This window comes from Pempheris klunzingeri, chromosome 10 (genome assembly GCF_042242105.1).
Source record: "Pempheris klunzingeri isolate RE-2024b chromosome 10, fPemKlu1.hap1, whole genome shotgun sequence".
Classification (NCBI taxonomy): Eukaryota; Metazoa; Chordata; class Actinopteri; order Acropomatiformes; family Pempheridae; genus Pempheris; species Pempheris klunzingeri.
Genome location: NC_092021.1, coordinates 8,713,355 through 8,732,320, shown reverse-complemented (window position 1 = coordinate 8,732,320; position 18,966 = coordinate 8,713,355). Strand labels below are relative to the sequence as shown.

Below are 18,966 nucleotides of genomic sequence, written 5' to 3'. Positions count from 1 at the left end.
AGCTTTGTTGTCTACAATTCCTCCATTATTAATAGCGGCCTTCCATTGTAATGGTACATCATTTGTCAATCAAGCCCTCTGTGCAGCCTGTCTCTTTTTGCAAAGTTAATTCCATTTGCTATTGTGTCGATCTGAATGTGCCAAAACCCAGGCTGAACAGGATTACACTGCGTGGTCCAACATCCTGACTGAGTGCAAGCTGTACTGGTTTTTTCTGTCTCATTTTTAATCCCTGAACTAATTTCAGCCTGTGTTCCTCACTGTCGGACACACACATAATAGAAATGCTCTCATTTTTATTAATCATTATCAATTATTACAACTCAGATCTCGTTTATTTTACATCTTGACACAGATAATAAATAATTTCCTTGAAAGTTTAATACCCTTTCTCGTTCTGCAGGTGTGTTTGCAATATCGACTGCTCCCACATCAGCTTCAACCCGGTGTGTGCCTCAGACGGTCACTCCTATGACAACCCCTGCCAGGTGAAGGAGGCGTCCTGTCAGAAGCAGGAACGCATCGAGGTCAAGTACCTGGGCCACTGCCAAGGTCAGACCCTCAAACGCACGCACACACACACACGCGTGCATGCATACATTCTCTCCAAAAGACACGACAACGCCTTCACACACACACACACAGCAGAAGCCGTCCTCTGTCTGGCAGGTGTTCACTTCAAGTTGAAGTGAGGCCGTGGAGGCAAATGAGACGGCTTGCAGAGCTAAATGCAGACAGCATGATTCTATATCCCCCCCCCCACCAGCTCCCGTTCCAACCACATAATTACAAATCATATTTTGGAATAGTGTGCGAAGATAATCCTCAAAACCGCACATAGCCCTCGCCATGTATATTGATAATTTTACAGAATGGTAATCCCTCCTTTTTAGTGTAGTATCTTTTATTTGGGTGCGGAATTTGTTTGCAATGGTTCCAGGGATAAAGTTATTTTATTAATCTCTGTGGTTAAATCCCTAAAACTGAGTCATATTGCTAATCCACATGGCAGAAGACAAAGGCTCATGAGAATTATTCTTTTTGAATTAATTTTATTTTATTTTATTGAAGGTATGATCCACCAACATCTCAATTTCTTGTTATTTTCACTCGTTTTGCTTTATGCTACTGCAAAATGTGGCCGCAGCTGTCATCAGGCGGAAAGAGAGGCAGAGGCTTATCCACGGTCGCGATCCAGGGAGGTCGTCAAATCTCACTTGTCACCGGCTTTTATTGTGTATGAAGTACATTTGCAAGTATTTGATCGGCCATGCGTCCACCCGGGACAAACAGGACAATTGATCGAGATGTGAGAACCAAGATGAAGGCTTTGAGAAGTAATGAGGAGTAAAGCAATCAGGGCTAACCAGCTCTGGAAAACAAATAGAAATCTGTATTCCCCCATGTTACACCGTTTGGGTCAGACCACCCTGATCGATTTGCTTCCGCGCATTCTGTTTCAATCAGGGGAAAGTAGAGAGAGAAATAAATGTCATGAAATTGTGCCGTGAGATTGAGGGATTTATAGCCCAGTGAGAAAGTAAACCTCGTGTTCCCCAGGATTCAAAGTGATACTTTGATATTTAGATTGCTGGTTTATAGTATTTCCCCATGTCTCACTTGCCATATCAACCATTTTATTTTTTGTTCTGTTTTCTGTAAATAGAACTGCTTTTTTTTTTACTGTGGCTCATACCAATCTAGAAAAGCCCAAACTACTGATGAGCCAATTTTTTTTTTTCATTCATGGGCTTGCTTCGACAGATGCTCGCAAAAATAGTTTTTCTTAGCTGTAGTTTTGTTCAGTTTGTAGTGTCTCTCCTCTGAGCAGTCTTAAAATCAATGTAGTCCTACAGTAGAGTTTTTCATAGGTGGATGTTGATGTTGTACATTCAGAACTCTAGCCTACTGTTTTCCCCGTGCCATTTTATTTCACTCTTCTTCCGGTGTTCTACGAGAAAATAAATGAGAAAAATAAATAAGAAATTACTAATTTAAAGTCTCCAGATCCCAGTACATTGCTTGCTACAGTTCTTTTTATCACAAACATGGGAAATACTTTCACAGGCTCAGTTTAAGAGGAATAAATTCATTGACCACTGAAGAAAAATCAATTGCAATAAAATGATAATGATTGGAAGGAGACTTTGTCTAGCCATTGTGAAAGGAGAAACTCGATGCAGCGTCAATAAGGTGAGCAGGAATGCATTATTCCCTCTGATCTTTTCCCGCCAGCGCGGCTCCATTCCCCTTTGTTCGGTATAGCGCATTAGGGGAGATGGTTTTGGACTTTTGAAGAGAACAGTTCGCATTTATACGCATTAACTAGACAGGTGCACACACCACACGAACCCTTTGTTGAATCCTGTCTACTTACGCTGATATCAATGTGAACGTGTAGCCCATAATGGAGCGGGTCGGAGCTATTAGGAGACTCGCTTGTAGCAGCCTGAGATGTGTTTGAATGTGTTTTTGGCTTTTCCAGGTGACATCATAAATGGGAACAATGGCGGAGATGGGCATTCTGCACGGACCAACACAGGTGAGCACATGTGGAAAGGTGGGGGTGGGAATAGCATAAATAACATGTGCTACTCATCAAAGCTGCATCAGCCTTCAAGGCGCCTCCTAACTCCTCCTGACTCGCTTCTGTTCACTCTCAGACTTTTCTCTAACTTCTCCCATTTTTGTGTTTGACTTCCTTTCTTCCTACAGTACAGCAGAGAGGGGAAAAGTACAATAACAACAATGCAGCACAATAGATAAGTGTCTGCGCATATGTGCATTCAGCGCTTACGGACTGTGTGTGTTTGTGTGTGTGTGTGTGTGTGTGTGTGTGTTTACGCAGTAGAAGAAAAAGAGGATCCGAGGAACGAGCTGGCCCACGGCCTGTACATCCCCTGTCCTGATCACTACAAAAACTACTGTGTCCACGGAGAGTGTCAGTACCCCAGCATCCTGGCCCAGCCCTCCTGCAGGTGCACACACACACACACATGCACACACAGTATTCATTTATTTGTGAGGACAAGGCAAGAGTAAGGATAAGCATACAGAAAATAATACTGATATATGTATGATATCACTATCTAAGTATTATCATGTTTAGCAAAGAGTTGGAAATGGAGAGAGGGGGATCTCCAGTCAGCCGAGGACGTTGTAACTCTGCCATTAATACCTTATTACCTTAATACCATATTTGAGGCCAAGTAACCAACCACTGCAATCATGGTGTCATTTTAGCACAATATGCTGAGTTGGCACTATTTATTATTAATTCATAATGACTTGAATGGAGTTTAAAAGCTATGATTCACAAGGGTTATATTTGTAGTAGCTATTTATGGAATGCAGCCATTACGTTGCATTACGCTTACGTTAGCTATTATTGGCAACACTGTTCTTACAGGTTCGCAGCACTGTGGCTACGAACAAATCCTTCAGAAAGCAAGAAGCCGAGTCTCTTCACCACAAATTTGGTGATGCTCTCCCACCCTCTACCTCCCTAATCTGCAGACACAGAGAGAAAGTGTGTAATGTAAGACGGCTAATCGGTTGTGAAATTTAGCAATTGCTAGGCAAATGCTGGAGCCCTTTTCTTTAATCAGGCTTGTTTATCTTGTATAAATACAACTCAATGTGCTGAGGGGGGGTTGTGTTTGCGATTCCTCCTGCTGTAGGAGAAGGGCCGAGCCGCTGGGCCACTCAAGTGCGCTGCTGAACACGCTTCTCACTGCTAAATGTTTCAGTTTCTTTTTCTTTTTTTCATTTTGATTTGCTGGTGGTTTCATCTTGAAAGCCCCCGTTTTGTTGCACCATCATCTGTCTGCCAATGATTATACCTGGCTGTTAACACACCACCGGGCTGCTGTCTGACACCTGAAGTGTGCCATCAGTGAGTTCCCAAGAGCTATGAGGTATTTTAGTATTGTTTACAGCTGAAAAAAATAACTCTGAAACAGTATAATCTGCAAGTGATTGACATCAGTACTGCTAACACACAGTTTTCAGTGCTCATCCCGAGTGAGGACCAAACCACTGCTCTAATTCATTTTGTGTTAACGGTGAGTAAAATTATTCAAGTGTCCAAAGAAGTTAGTAAATTCAGGTTTAACATGACCTCTTCATGCCTTATCTAAGCCATCCCCTTAAAGGACAGTTTTATAGTTTACTGTTTTATTACAACTTGATATTTTTTGTGTGTTTGGCCATTATTTTGATCAGGATGACTTTGTACTCACCAAACTGAACGTAGATCTGTAGTTCAATGGGGTTTAGCCAGAACTTGTCTGTAATGATCCCTAACTGCACAGGAAAGATTTTTAGCTCGGCAGTCGATGTGTGATGGATGTTTGGTTTTCTCTTCTAAGTTTGGCTAAGGAGGGCCTTTGTTTATTCCCCAGTTAGACATTATTTTAGTGATTGATGGATCTCAAATATTGAACAAAAAGAAGCTCCATTAATCGGATATATCCTGTAAAGAGACAAGGAGCAGCAAAATGTCCTCACTTTGGAGGATCCGGTCATATTTGTGCCTTGCAAGTACAGAAATACAAAAAAAAAATGCAACAAACAACAGATGCAGACGCACTCACAGCACAGCAGTCACACAGCTGCAAATGACAGTATACAGTGTACAGTGCACATACACAGGCACACGTGAACACAGGCAGCACAGACACACGTTCACATAAAGGCGCAATGACGAATGATGTTTCAAAACCGACCAACCCCCCCGAGCCCACACAAACACACACACACACGCACAGTGAAGGTGCATGTGTGCCGCGCAGGTCTGCCATCTTTTAAAGCCTGATAGTGTAGCAGCCAGGGGGTCTTGGTATCTGTCGCTCCCACTATCTCTCTCCTTTCTCTCTAACCTCGCTCGTCCCAGCTCTCCCAGCCAGACAGTCTTCATGCATACAGAACAGTGCCTGGCAGGGAGGGAGTGTGAAAGGTCTCTGCTGCTCCCTACTGGTTGCTGGAATTGGAGCTGGCATCCTAATAAGAAGGGAAGCAGTGGTCTCTACGGGAGTGGGGCATGTCTGTGTGTGTTCATGTGTGTGGAAACAGGACACAAAACCCAAACAGAACAAGGTTGCAATGTTCATCTTACACACTGTCAGGTCGAAGGGATAGAGAATGTGAAGGAGACTATGTCTGGGTGTGTGTGTCTGTGTGTGTGTGTGTGTTTATATGTGTGTAGGTTGGTACCAAACAAGGATATGCAGGTGCTGGTGGGTAACAACCTCCCCAGAGGGGGGAAAGCAGGTAAAGAGGAGAAGATATAGACACAGAGAAATAGAGATTAAAAGGGGGACCATTTTAGCTCCTCTCTGAGGACAAAGATCATCTCCATTAGTCTCCCTCTCACTGTGTGTGTGTGTGTGTGTCCATGTGTGCATTTGTCTGGCCCTCTCTGAGACTATGTCCACACCAAACTGGCTATATCTGAAAGCACCAATTACATGTGAAACAATGTGTATCCACTACTAAAATAGCCCAGCAATATGAAAACAGTTACTTCATCCTGTGCTTCATCGTCTTGTGGTCAACAAACACCTGTTGAGGAGTTGAGTCAGTTACAGTTGTGATTCAACCACCCAAAATCACCAGTTTAATGATTTCAAAGTCATCTCATGAACGCAGCTTCAAGAGAACACCTGCATTTTGGCTGTTTTTGTAGCTGTTCTGTATATTCAAATTTCTTCTCAACTTTACTGCGACCCCCACACCACCTTATTTTTCCAAAGGCTCAGTTATTCCCAGCTGCACTGTAACGTGGGTGCATCCACTAGGTGTGGGCGACACCAGGACATTTAGTTCCAATCCAAAAATAGGCAATACGAGGGCCAGAATACGCATTTTCAACTGTGATATAGAAAAAAACAATGGGAGAACATGGGAGACTACTTGACCACAAACCTAAAAGGAAAGCGGTACAGATAATAGAGGGATGAAGGGATTTCTACGAGTTTTGGAAGACATTTAATGTTGTTTATTATGAAAGACTTGTTGGCCCTACAGTGACAGTCAGACACGCTTGTACATTCTACTGATACATTGCTGTAAATTCCATTTTGTTGTTTATTACCACTGGATAAGAGACTATCGCCATACAATGCCCTGCGACAGACCGCAGTGTTCACGAAGATTAGAGGGTTTGCAGTGGAAACAGCTTTGCACAAACTGGCATCGAAATCTTGTAAGAGAAAGCCCAAGCGGTAGTCTTTGTCGCGTCCATGTGCTATCTCCATAGCATCTGTAGTTCCAGTGTGACATTTCTGAGGAGGCGCACACCAGCTACGACCCTTAGCGTGCAACTGGAATTCCAGCTTTAGTGCGGACGGAGGCTTAAAACAAAGAGAAAATGATGTGCTGTCTCTCCCTCCCTCCCTCCCTCCCTTACCTGCTGCACGCCTAATCAGTCCTGTTCATCTGAACAGTCACAGCTAAGAAAAAGCAGAGTCAGTACACTGTCACACAGATGCATTGTTCCACCACAATGTCTTTACCAAACAGGTACTGGCATTTCAATTATAAATACACAAATAATTAACTTGTCTCTCAGTGCAAAGAGATGACTCTCTTTCTCTCTCTTTATCCTCCCTTGTGCGTGGCCGTGTGTGTGTGTGTGTGTGTGTGTGTGTGTGTGTGTGTGTGTGCAGCTGTCACTCGGGTTTCAGAGGCCCCCAGTGTGACATCAAAGAGTACAACGTGCTCTATGTGGTGCCAGGATCTGGCAAACTGCACTACGTCCTCATCGCCTCTATCATTGGAGCACTCCAGGTGGTCATCATCTGTGTGGTGGTGCTCTGCATTACCAGGTGAGTCATGCCCTAACATGCACACACACACACACACACACACACACACACACACACACGCACGCACTTATTCGAACACAGCCTACTAATGTGAGCAGTGTTTTCCATGTTGTGTGTATTTGAGAGTCACAAGAGGAGACGCGGAGCCCCTGAGCCTGGAGGCAACAGCTGAAAGGTCACCTTGCTTGCAACGCAAAGAGAAATCACTGACACTTTCCCTGTGGACGCACACACACACACACACACACGCACGTGAAAAAGTGCAGCGTGTGCGTGCAAGCGTAGATACACAGAGATATCTGTGTAGGCAAGCATACACACTTGTGTTTGAACAGGCATTTTGTATTCACAGTAGAAGCCCACCCACACACGTACACCCACAAACACAGACGCACACATATATAGCCTGCAGCTTGCCTGCCTCGCGCTGACCTAAGCAATTTATGACATTTAATAAAAGATTTTAAAAGAGTTTTGGCCGAGACAAAACTGCTCCTCTGAGCATGGGAGGGGAGGAAGGGGAGGGAGAAAATGAGAGAGCGAGCAGGGCAAGAGGGTAAGGAGAGAAGATAAAGAAGGAAAAAGAGAATTATAGCACAGCTACAATACCATTAATGTTTAGTGCTGCTCAGCGATACTCATTTAAAATAAAAAATGAAAAAGTCCTCAGCCTTTGAAAGGCCACAGTCTATTACATGATGACATGCATCCCAGTGAGATCTGGTGAATGAATAGATGTATGAAGAAATGAATGAATGTATACAGACAAACGCTCACTGACTCACCTCGGTGTCCTGTCTCTGCTTGAGTGGCTGGGCCATAGTTCATGTATTGTGTCATATGAATGTTCCCGGGGTTTTATGTGGTATCCATTTCTATAAAGAGTTGCCGCAAACAGATGAGAGCGGAAAAGGTCATCCTACGCTTTGCCTCCTGTGCGTGGCAGGTGCACTCGGAAAGGGATTCACTGCAACGTGTTGCTGCAGCACGAAGTGATTCGATATGTTTTCCGCTGTAGACAAATCTGATTAAAAGATCAAAGCTAACAATGAATCAGTCGGTCTCTCAAAAACTCACATATTTCCTTGAGCTCAAACCAGTTGATGTCTCATGAGCCCCAGTGAATGTTGCAGTGAGGCCGTGCCCTGAGTTTGGCTTCTCAGGCTGCATACAGGTTGACCTGACATATTTTTGTTGAGTGTATGCAGGCTGGGAGGAAGGCTGCAAGCTTTACTCAGGGCTGAAAAAGGCTGTAACTCTTTCCTTTTTTCATGTCAAAAGGTCATTTAATTCCTAACCCTAGATGCTAATGCAACTTTATCCATCACAAAGTATACATTTCTATTTTTCTTATTTTAGCACTAATTATAGGAACCTCTGATTTTATTATTTAACTCCACTTCTGCGCTAGTTGGTATTTTACAGCACCAGGACTGTGTGTGTGGGATTGAATCAAAATACACAAGTGTTTGTGAGCAACAGTGGAGGTGCAGACAAATAAATTGTATCAGGCTTTGGCTATTTAGACAATACTTGGAAGTCAGGTAAACTGAATAAACCATTGTTGGTTTGAGTAGAATTTGTTGACAATAAGAAAAAAATGGACCACTTCCAATTTTTTATCCTTTCCTCACGTCAGGACGGCTGTAATGTGGTCTGTAAAAACACAGGGTAACACCAGAATGAGCTTTTACTGCTGCAGATTGTTACAGTGACATAGCTATAACCTCTATGTGTATCTTCTTGTATCCGTCCCTCACCTTCCTCCCTGTACAGGAAGTGCCCGCGGACCAACAGGATCAACCGGCAGAAGCAGAACAATGTCCACTTCAGTTCAGAGAACACCATGCGCGCCTCCACTCGACTTATCTGAGCCCAGACACACCGGAGAGAGAGTCCCCGTCCACGTTACGGAGCGCTGTGGAGTTATATGTTCCCCCTTGTAGGCCAACCCCGAACATTAGGATCTGCTTGCCCTTACTCCTCGCCCTCTCTCCCAGTGTGAACTTAAAGAATGCCCAGGGAGGATGGCGGCACAGCAAAGACAGTGCTGGCGTACCAGTCAGTAAGGAGACGTGCACGTGGGGCAATGCTGTCATCAGTCGCCAACGCCCCCCCCCCCACCCCTCCAAGTTGTCTCCTTGCACCTTGTCACTTCCACCCAGGGTTTTTCTGAAAAACTGAACCACGAAGTGTTTGGGAGGGTGGGGGGGGGGGGGGGGGGGGGGGGGGTTGAAGATACAGAATGTGAGTGTGTATGTGTGCGTGTGAGTGTGTATTAGATGTGTGAGCTTCTGTAGAGGCAGGCTTGCCGGTGTCTGTCCTTTGTAGATGAAGAGGTTAAAGCAAATCGGGGTAGTGCAAAGCAGGGCAACGGGCTTTAAATGAGGTGTGTGTCGTTCAGTCTGGGAGGGGGGTGGGGGGTTGGATGGGGGGTGGGGCGGGGCGGGGTCCGGGGCTACACGTGATGCCTTGCACCTTGTGTTATAGGAGACTTTTGACAGAGGGCACAATGTTACTATAGAGCTCTCTGTTCGGTTGTGGCGATGACGTCAGCTTCTGTATCTTGGGTTCTATTTCCAATAGTTATTACTACATTGTCTTGATGGGGTCATTTTTCTGTAAATGTAAATAAATAATTTATATCACGAAATGTAACATGCTGCGTCTGTCTTTGTTTGTGGTATGGTAATCAGTTAACTTGTAATTAACGTTTCTCTCTGTCACAGTCATGTTGTCTCCTATCATACAGAGATTTGAATTTCTAAATACTAGGAGAAAGTCACACTGTCTTTAATGACCTGTATCACACAGCAGATGTCATCCCCTACATGATGGTGCAGAACACATCTTGTGCTCCTCAAAGATCCAGTTTCTGAATAAATAAGGTTATATTTGCTTTTTTTCATTGGTGGAAAGTCACTATCTTCATTTGCTCAAACACTTTACTGGAGTACAACTGGGAAGTATATTTACAAGTATTCCCACTTCCCTTCATGTCCTTTTACTCCATTAGCCTACATGTCAGGGGGGGAATATTGTACTTTTTGCTCCATCATATTTATTTCACAGCTATTTTTACAAAACATATGACTCGCTTATAAAATGGATGATGCATTTATGGACCAATAGTGTAAATACCTGTAACTGTAAGTCATTGAACAACCAACTGGACCAACTCCTCGTCATACAACTGTAAAATTCTACATACATTAATGCATTAGCAAAATATATCGAGCAATATAATCAATAATAGTATAACATTCACATGAGCCATCCTCCACACTGAGCGCATTGAGCACTAGGCCTACATTTTGCTGGTAGTAGTTTTACTAAAGTCAACATTTTCAAACCAGGCATTTCCTTTTGATGGCTGCATCGATGCTACTTTAAAAAAAGGGTCTGAATACATCTTCCACCACTGTGCCCTTGCATCCATATAAAAATATGTTTTCAGCACAGTTTCCAGATGCACACATCCAGGCCTGTTTGTCCTGGAGGTAAAGCCTATTCAGCAAAACTAAGGGGAGCAACAAAACCCGTAGGTGAAGTCCTTTGGTTAGGGTTAGGGTCTGCTTTGTAGCACCTGGTGAAAACCTGATTTCTCATCCACATTCATGTTTTATCATGGCCTTCCTTTGACTTATACTTTTTTCTTTCTTTTTTTAATTTCTCATTGTACATTTTTACTATTATTCTCCACAGACTTTGAAGTCCAGTAGGCACCCAAAGAGAAACGCCACAAGCGTCCACCGCCACAAGGTGGTGCTGTGTTCTCCACAACCCGGATGTAATCCAAACGCCACCTCTGTTCCACCGCACTCTCACATAAATGTCAGCAGATCGATTATAAAGATCATGTTGCGACAGTGACAACTGAAATTGTTCAGTTGTTTCTGATATGTATCAGTTTCAGTGACGTCAAGTTGTCGTGGCCGAGTGGTTAAGGCGATGGACTAGAAATCCATTGGGGTCTCCCCGCGCAGGTTCGAATCCTGCCGACAACGTGGTTCCCTTTTCACGCTGGTTACTTACTTCAGGCCCGTTGTCATTGAGCTTTTGCAGCTTGTGCGGTTATTTGTGCTTCTCTCAGAAGCCATGAGCAAATAATCTGTAGTCGGATCTATAGTGAGAACAGGGGAGCAGTGCTCATGCTCATTACATCCTAATGTAAACACAGATACAAGTTATCACCCAGTCCTTTATTACAACTACATTAAATTAAAGGATTAAATATTCTAAACTGGCACCCTGGAACAACAGCCTTGGATTACTGTGGTGGAAAGTAGGTGAGTACATTCAGGCTACTTCAGAACATTGTCTTGTTAAAAGTGCTGTATTGCCGTTAGATTAAACTACCTCACATGACATGACATGTTGTTTTATATGTATATCATACAGGTCATATATACACATGTACATACTCTGCACTTTACTGCAGTTTGCACTTCTGGTGAGATGCTAAACTGTATTTCATTGTTGCAGCTGTGCAACAAATTTGAATTGAATGTGAAAATACTTCTACATGTTTTTTTACCCAGCTGGAACATCACAATACTATTTAATGTAAATGCATCAGTAATAACAAGCAAATAATACTGTATAACACTCATTATGTTATTCTGAATAATGAGTGTTTTTGTTTTTTGAGCTCAGGCCTTTAACCTCTAACTTCTTCTTTAACTTCTTTTTCAATGTGATCTTTCTACACTGTTGCCCATAAAGTTGGAATAATTGTTCAATACCCCCAATTTTGTTAAAGCCTGAATACACAGTTTGCAAAGGTTAATTGTGGCTTAAGTTTCACTGTGATGTTTGGAAGAGTTTGATCAATAAAGTTGAGAAGATATACACTTTATTTATCAAGAATAAATCACATTGTCACAATCATTTCATGAGAAGAGGTAAAAAACATTTTATTCCAACTTTATGGGCAACAGTGTATTTGTATTCAGCTGAATAAATCACTGTATTCTAATATACAGTGGTGTGAAAAAGTATTTGCCCCCTTACAGATTTCTTCTGTTTTTGCTTTATTGTCACACTTCATCATCAAACCAATTTTAATATCAGACATGACCTGAGTAAACACAAAAAGTAGTTTTTAAATGATGATTTCATTTATTAAGGGAAAAAAGCTATCCAAACCAACCTGGCCCTATGTGAAAAAACAATTGCCCCCTGTAACTGTGATTAACCCCATTTTTGAAAGCTGAGTTCAATTTCACTAGCCACACCCAGGCCTGATTACTGCCAGAGCTGTAGAATCAAGAAATCCCTTAAATAGACAACATGAAGTAGGCTGGAAGATCTCAAAATGCAACACATCATGCCCCGATCTAAAGCAATTCAAGAACAGACAAGAAACAAAGTTATTGACATCTATCAGTCTGGAAATGGTAACAAAGCCATTTCTAAGGCTTTGGGACTCCAGCGAACAACAGTGAGAGCCATTATCCCCGAATGGAGAAAACATGGAGCAGTGGTGAACCTTCCCAGGGGTGGCCGGCCTACCAAAATTACTCCAAGAGTGCATCTACGACTCATGCAGGAGGTCACAAAAGAACCCCAAACAACATCTAAAGCACTGCAGGCCTCACTTGCCTCAGTTAAGGTCAGTGTTCATGATTCAACAATAAGAAAGACACTAGGCAAAAATGGCCTCCATGGGAGAGTTCCAGGGTGAAAACCACTGCTGACCAAAAAGAACACAAAGGCACATCTCACATTTGCCAAAAAACATCTGATGATCCCCCACACTTTTGGGGAAATATTCTGTGGACTGACGAGACAAAAGTGGAACTTTTTGGAAGGTGTGCATCCTGTTACATCTGGCGTAAAACTAACACAGCATTTCAGAAAAAGAACATCATACGGACAGTCAAACATGGTGGTGGTAGTGTGATGGTCTGGGGCTGCTTTGCTGCTTCAGGACCTGGACAACTTGCCGTAATTGATGGAACCATGAATTCTGCTCTCTACCAGAAAATCCTGAAGGAGAATGTCCGGCCATCAGTTCGTGACCTTAAGCACAAGCGCACCTGGGTTATGCAGCAGGACAATGATCCGAAGCACACCAGCAAGTCCACCTCCGAATAGCTCCAAAAAAACAAAGTGAAGGTTTTGGAGTGACCTAGTCCAAGTCTGGACTTAAATCCAATTGAGATGCTGTGGCATGACCTTAAACAGGCCATTCATGCTCGAAAACCCTCCAATGTGGCTGAATTAAGACAATTCTGCAAAGAAGAGTGGGCCAAAATTCCCCCACAGCGATGTGAAAGACTCATCGCCAGTTATTGCAAACGCTTGGTTGCAGTTGTTGCCGCCAAGGGTGGCACAATCAGTTATTAGGTTTAGGGAGGAATTACTTTTTCACATAGGGCCAGGTTGGTTTGGATAGCTTTTTTCCCTTAATAAATGAAATCATCATTTAAAAACTGCTTTTTGTGTTTACTCAGGTCATCTCTGTCTGATATTAAAATTGGTTTGATGATCTGAAACATGTAAGTGTGACAAAAAAGCAAAAGCAGAAGAAATCTGTAAGGGGGCAAATACCTTTTCACACCACTGTGGTGTCCATTAACAAAGCCAACTCTGAGCCATCCGTTCACTGATGATATATCATATTAGCCTTAAAGACAGGGCGGACATTCCACCCATGTTTCTCAAGATTTCATGCTTACAAAAACTCAGCCACACTGCTATTAGAAACATCACAAAACTCTTCTAATAAGGAGAAAGGCCGTAGTTCATGTATGAAGGAACTTAGCACTGGGTCACTCAGGGGTCATTCTGCCAGACTTAGAAATGTTCCCAGCCTGTTTTTAATGGACCTGTGGGCTCACGATAAAAGGATTGTGTTAGTTTGTCTGAAGGGCAGATCCTCGGCCATTATTAACTTCAAGCACTTAATAATGTCGACCCGACTCTGCCAAGTTTAACACAGCAAATTCAGGCGACGATGCATTCACACTGACAGTGATCACACAGAAATAAAAGTGTAAATATGCCATTGCCTGTCTGTGATCTGAAATAAACAGCACTGGGGCACTGATTATTCAGCGCCATGTGGACATGGAACACACTGAAGAACAAAGCTAAAGAGGCTGAAGTCAGCAATAGTAATCCATCTACACTAACTAATGAAATGAGAGTACAAATCACTGATTTAAGAGCATGAATCAGTTTTTATTTCTTTAGTTTTTCTTCCAGCGCTCAGTAGCTAACCTGCAGCTCAACCGCTGGCTGGGACCGTCCCTGTTTGTACACACATCTTTATGTCTGCATGCAGCACCCAGCAGGCCCAGTCAGTGTAATCCTGACAGTTTCCTGTCTTCCCCTTCAAATCCAGTGGGCCCGAGGCCAGGGAGGAGTAGGAAGGAAATTTCTGTGAATGTCTGAGTATCTGCTCTCATCTAAGGTCGAGGAATGCGGTTAATGCTATCATTAATGGACGGCCAGCTCATCCCACAGCGGAGTTCACTGTTACTTAGTTCAAAAGGAAGTTTGAACAACTTGTGATGCATACAGGGTTATTTAACCAGCTACTTAAAACAGTCAGGATGTGAGCTGCCAAAATATGAGGATGTCCCACTCTGTTTCCATAAAGGAAGAAAGAAATTACACGTATGTTGCAAGCATGTGATTACTTGGCTTTACATGATCAGATTTAAACACTACTACTTCCACTAACAGCTAGCAAGAGATTGTTGTTGGCCCCCGTTTCTAATGCTAAAGTCCACCTCTGGTCCTTATTTTACTCAGGCAAGGTCCTAGCAGCCCCACCAGCTCCATACTTGCCAAAGGACTGTATACGTTGGACAAATGACCTCGGAGTTATTTGTGATAAACAAAGACCTTAAAGGACAAATGCACCCAACAATCATTATGCTTTCAACAACCAGGACACACAGAAACAATTTCCCATACGCCCATTCCCAGCGCAACACCCACTGTACGTAACAGATAGGCACTTAGCTTTGGAATCTGACACTTATCTTAGAAATGCATAACCCCCCATCCAGCTCCTCACCATTTTACACAGCACGTTTGAAGGCGCAGCCTTGTTTTCCGAGGCATTCAAGTGTAGATAATGTACGCAGCGCTGAATAATAAAGCATCCTCTACCGACGGTGTGGAGAAAAGTAGCGGTGGTACATCTGACTTTCAGGAATCCACACTTTTGGGACCATCCGATTGAATGACTGCTCCTCACATTGATTTTACAATCAACAAACTGCACCTCAGCCCCTTCGGCAGAAAAAGATTGGCCCATTGGTTTGAAAATTGATGGTGTTGGACACACACACACACACACACACACACACACACACACACAGACAAACAAACACACACACACACTCATACACAAGGTATTTCCTAACATTCTGAATGTATGTGTGTAAAGCTCAACACCTCGAAAATTGGTCCATTAGCTTCAGAATTGATAGCATCACAGAAATCATACACCACAGAAAACAAACACATACATACACACAGACACACACATTCCTCTGATGGTGTACAAGGCCACCTTTAAGTGAGCGTGTGTCTAACACATGCTGGTCTGTGAAAAAGGGTCATTTATGGATCCATCACCATCTGTTTTGGTCCCAGCATGCCATTTTCCCCTCTGTGGGGGCCTTTGATTTAGCGACAAAAGGGTACCATTGCTTTCTTCCTTCCTACTGCGTGACCAGACATCCAGTCTCAGCTGGTTATACAAATCAAACACTGCCGGCCATCCATGGTATCATCATAGGTATGACCACCTGTGTGGGACTGTTGTTGGTAATCACAAGAATTAGGGGTCCCATTTAAACACTGATCAGGGAACCTGTCGTGTGTCTTGCAGATATCACATACTGTAAACTAGAGCAAGCAAAACTCACCAGGAAGCACGAGCACGCAGGTGGATGAGTGGTTCCGAAGGACAACCTTAGATTTAAAATTTAGGTATGTTATGTCCATATTCTGGACATGTCTGTGTTGCAATCTGAGTTTTCAGAGGCAAATCAAGTCAGTATCTTCATCCTGATCAGGTAGATGTATTCACCTGTTTTGTTTACCGGCAACAAACCTACATGCAGCCACCAGGACGTATCCCTCCACCCACAAAGGTAATATTCAATAGACAGTATGGAGATTACAGCAACCAACAACTATTTAAAGGTCCCATATTAAGCAAAATGGACCTTTTAAATGTTTTTTCAAAATGAATGTGAGTCCTTGGGGTGCCTGGGGACCACCGAACTATGAGAAGAGACCATCCTGTCTCTCATCCTCCTGCTCATCTTTCAGTAAATGGATTTAAAAACACAGCGTTTAGATTTGACTCCCTTTATGATGTCATAAATCTGTCGCCCTCACCCGGCCTGTTGTGCTCTTCTAAAACAGAGCATGCAGACAGAGGCTGAAAACAGCTGCAGCAGCCATGTCTGGTACGAGAAAAAGAATGTGTTTTTTCAACATTAACTCGTGCAACCCTGTTCTAGAAGAAACTCCAAATACAAGTGAGAACGTGAGCAGAATATGGGGTTCTTTAAACATATGCGGCATGTGATGAGGACTTATTGATGGACTTTCTTAACAGCTGTTGGTCTAAAATGCAGCAGCAAAGATCTTAAAGAGTTCTCAAATCAAAAGTGGTGCAGCAAACCCAGCAATCACATTATTTAGAGTTACTCCTGGAGCTCGCTGGAAATCTGCCAAACCACCAATACACTGTAAATGGGTGGACACTGTTATAGCACATTTCAAGCTTGAATAACTTTAATACTCCACAACAGGCTCAGTAAGGATTTTTTAAAAGCCTGGAGGCCTTCCCTCTTCTACATTGAACAAATGATTGTATCCAAACATAAATAATAGGTTCCCTGAGCCTCAGTGTTGGGCAGTTTTGTATTTTTTATTGTTTCTGGGTGTTTTTTTATTGTTATTGTTGCTTTGTTTTGTTCCTGTACGTGTAGCTACAGCTACACGCACATTGGTGTTAGCGCATTTAGTCAAGCTGTGATGCTGATTGCTATAATTTGCGTTTTGTTGTGATGAGTAAATGCACATGTTGGCAGGCACGTGCACAGACAGACCCCATGTGGTGTTTAAGCACCTGCCCCTTTGGCCTCTGACTAGATAAGTGTCCTTTTTACAAGAGCGCTGTAGGTACCAGATGTGCTCAGCCTTCCATATCTGCTCATGGCCTTGCATTTACAGATGTTACACATTATGACATTACGACTGGCTGTACGTCATTCAGTGTACAGAGGCCGTGTGTGTCTGTGTGTGTGTGTGCCACTTAAATGGGCTAATTGTAAATGTAGAGAAAGAGACCTACATCTAATAAAACCTAACAAAATGTAACAAGTTCAAATGAACCTTACAGCTTTGTGCCATGAGTTCTGTTTGTTTGGAGTTAGTGCTTGTCTTTCTATGGAGAACTTAGTTCTCAGTTTGACTGTGAAAATATGATTCATTTTCACAGCACGCTAACTATGTGATATTATCACTTGTAAGATCTTAAGGTTGTATTACCTTTAGTTTCACAGAGATAATGATGGGGGATGTGAACAGAGAAGCGCTGATATTTTTAATGAACAATAGTCCCAGACCGCTGCAAGACATTTATGCACGACACAGAATTAAATGCAGAATTCAAACAGCCTCTGTGCGTACAGCCGAACTTAATTTCGTTATATGAAACGTAATCTGGAAATGTAAGAGCCCGAGCAGATCCAGCAGGTTGAGCAAATCTGGTAGCGACACCAGTTGTAAGTTCAAATACAAAGGCCTCAGTGAAAATGTCGACATCCTGTTCAAAATAGCAACATTTTGACAACAATAACAGCTTAACACTTTTTTATTTCTACAGAAAAGCACTTTTTCTGTTTGCATCCCCTTGCCTGTTATTAACTGCAGTCTTTTGAAGTGTGTGTTTTATTATTTTGTCACAGCTTTTATCTGCACAGTAGTGTATTTTAATTCATGTTTTTTTTAGTTGCTTCTATATTCACAACTTTAATCTTTGTTTTGAAAAGTTCTATGCAAATAAAGTGCATTATTACTATTAGTATTGTTCTTTAGTGTTGTATTTTAGCCCACGACCTACCATGTGACCATATATAGTGTCCATTTAACAGCATGCAAACAGTATCAAAATATCTATACAGAGCATGATGTCATGATGTGTGAGAAAACATCACTAAAGTCCCCACAAAGTCCACCTCAGGGTGTTTGTGTGTGTGTGTGTTTAATCATGTGAGAAGTTCACACCAAGGTGAACCATCTTCTCTGCCTTTATGTATGTAAAAATGCGTTGTGGACTGGTGCCTCAGGTGAAAAAAAAGATTAATTGCTTTTTGGAAAAGAAAAGGAACATTTCGTCAATTCCATACTTGTATGTAATGTGATTCAAAATAATCCTCGGCTGCATGAGATTGCATTTCATAGTCAAAGACACCACTCATCCACCGGGGTAGTTTGCCAACAGCCAACGGTTGGTGCAGCACCACACCCTCCGCTGAAGGTTTTGAAGCACCTCCAGGAAGGTTTCCCAGGGATACAAAGCTCACTCATTCAGTGATGTGACTTGCAGCGGCTTGTTTGTTGAAATGATGGAATATGCTGATTGCTGTCTCCGCTGCGGTTGCTGCACTCATTACTCGACTTTGGAGAATTTTTTACGGTTGAAGGTTTGATTATAAACATTTTCGTTAGCAAAATAAGAGCATTTCAAGCTTGCGTTGAGACTGAAATGGTTAATGAGGAGAGAAAATAAGATAATTGAAGGAGTGAATCATAATCACCTCCAGCATAATATAAAGGTATAAAATATGATTTAAAATGTAGTGAATACATCTCCTTGGCTGTTGCTGTGCTTTACAAATATCTAACAGTTACTGAACTGACAGGATGAGGTCATGCACTTGCATTTCTTGCCCTCCAGAGGGCAAATTCATCCGTTCTCTCAAGCTGACTTGTGAAGATTTTTTAACAGCTTATGTGCATGAATTGTTTTTGGAGTGTCTTCCATCATACGCAACTGTAGGTTAACGGCAAAAAAGGGCCCTTAAGTAAATAGAAAGCGCTGTTATAAAATAGGCAATGGAAAGACAACATTCTTTGACACAACACTGGGAATGTG

The 18,966-nt window shown here is 42.6% G+C and overlaps 1 protein-coding gene and 1 non-coding gene across 3 annotated transcripts in view; both read left to right on the top strand.

Annotated features, from left to right (window-relative positions):
• tmeff2a (transmembrane protein with EGF-like and two follistatin-like domains 2a) overlaps window positions 1–8,931 on the top strand; it is a 94,177-nt gene extending 85,246 nt beyond the window's left edge. Inside the window, exons 6-10 of one of the 2 annotated variants that reach the window (XM_070838422.1) lie at window positions 404–552; window positions 2,486–2,542; window positions 2,852–2,978; window positions 6,669–6,827; window positions 8,604–8,931. In XM_070838422.1, the coding sequence (XP_070694523.1) occupies window positions 404–552; window positions 2,486–2,542; window positions 2,852–2,978; window positions 6,669–6,827; window positions 8,604–8,700 (589 nt within the window). In that variant the 3' untranslated portion in view covers window positions 8,701–8,931. Of the gene's footprint in view, window positions 1–403; window positions 553–2,485; window positions 2,543–2,848; window positions 2,979–6,668; window positions 6,828–8,603 lie in introns of both variants that reach the window. The other variant, XM_070838421.1, reaches the window with a different exon arrangement.
• A 1,821-nt stretch (window positions 8,932–10,752) lies between these two features.
• Window positions 10,753–10,834, top strand: trnas-aga (transfer RNA serine (anticodon AGA)). The gene has a single exon. It is a non-coding gene; the product is annotated as a tRNA-Ser (tRNA).
• The last annotated feature ends 8,132 nt before the right edge of the window (window positions 10,835–18,966 follow it).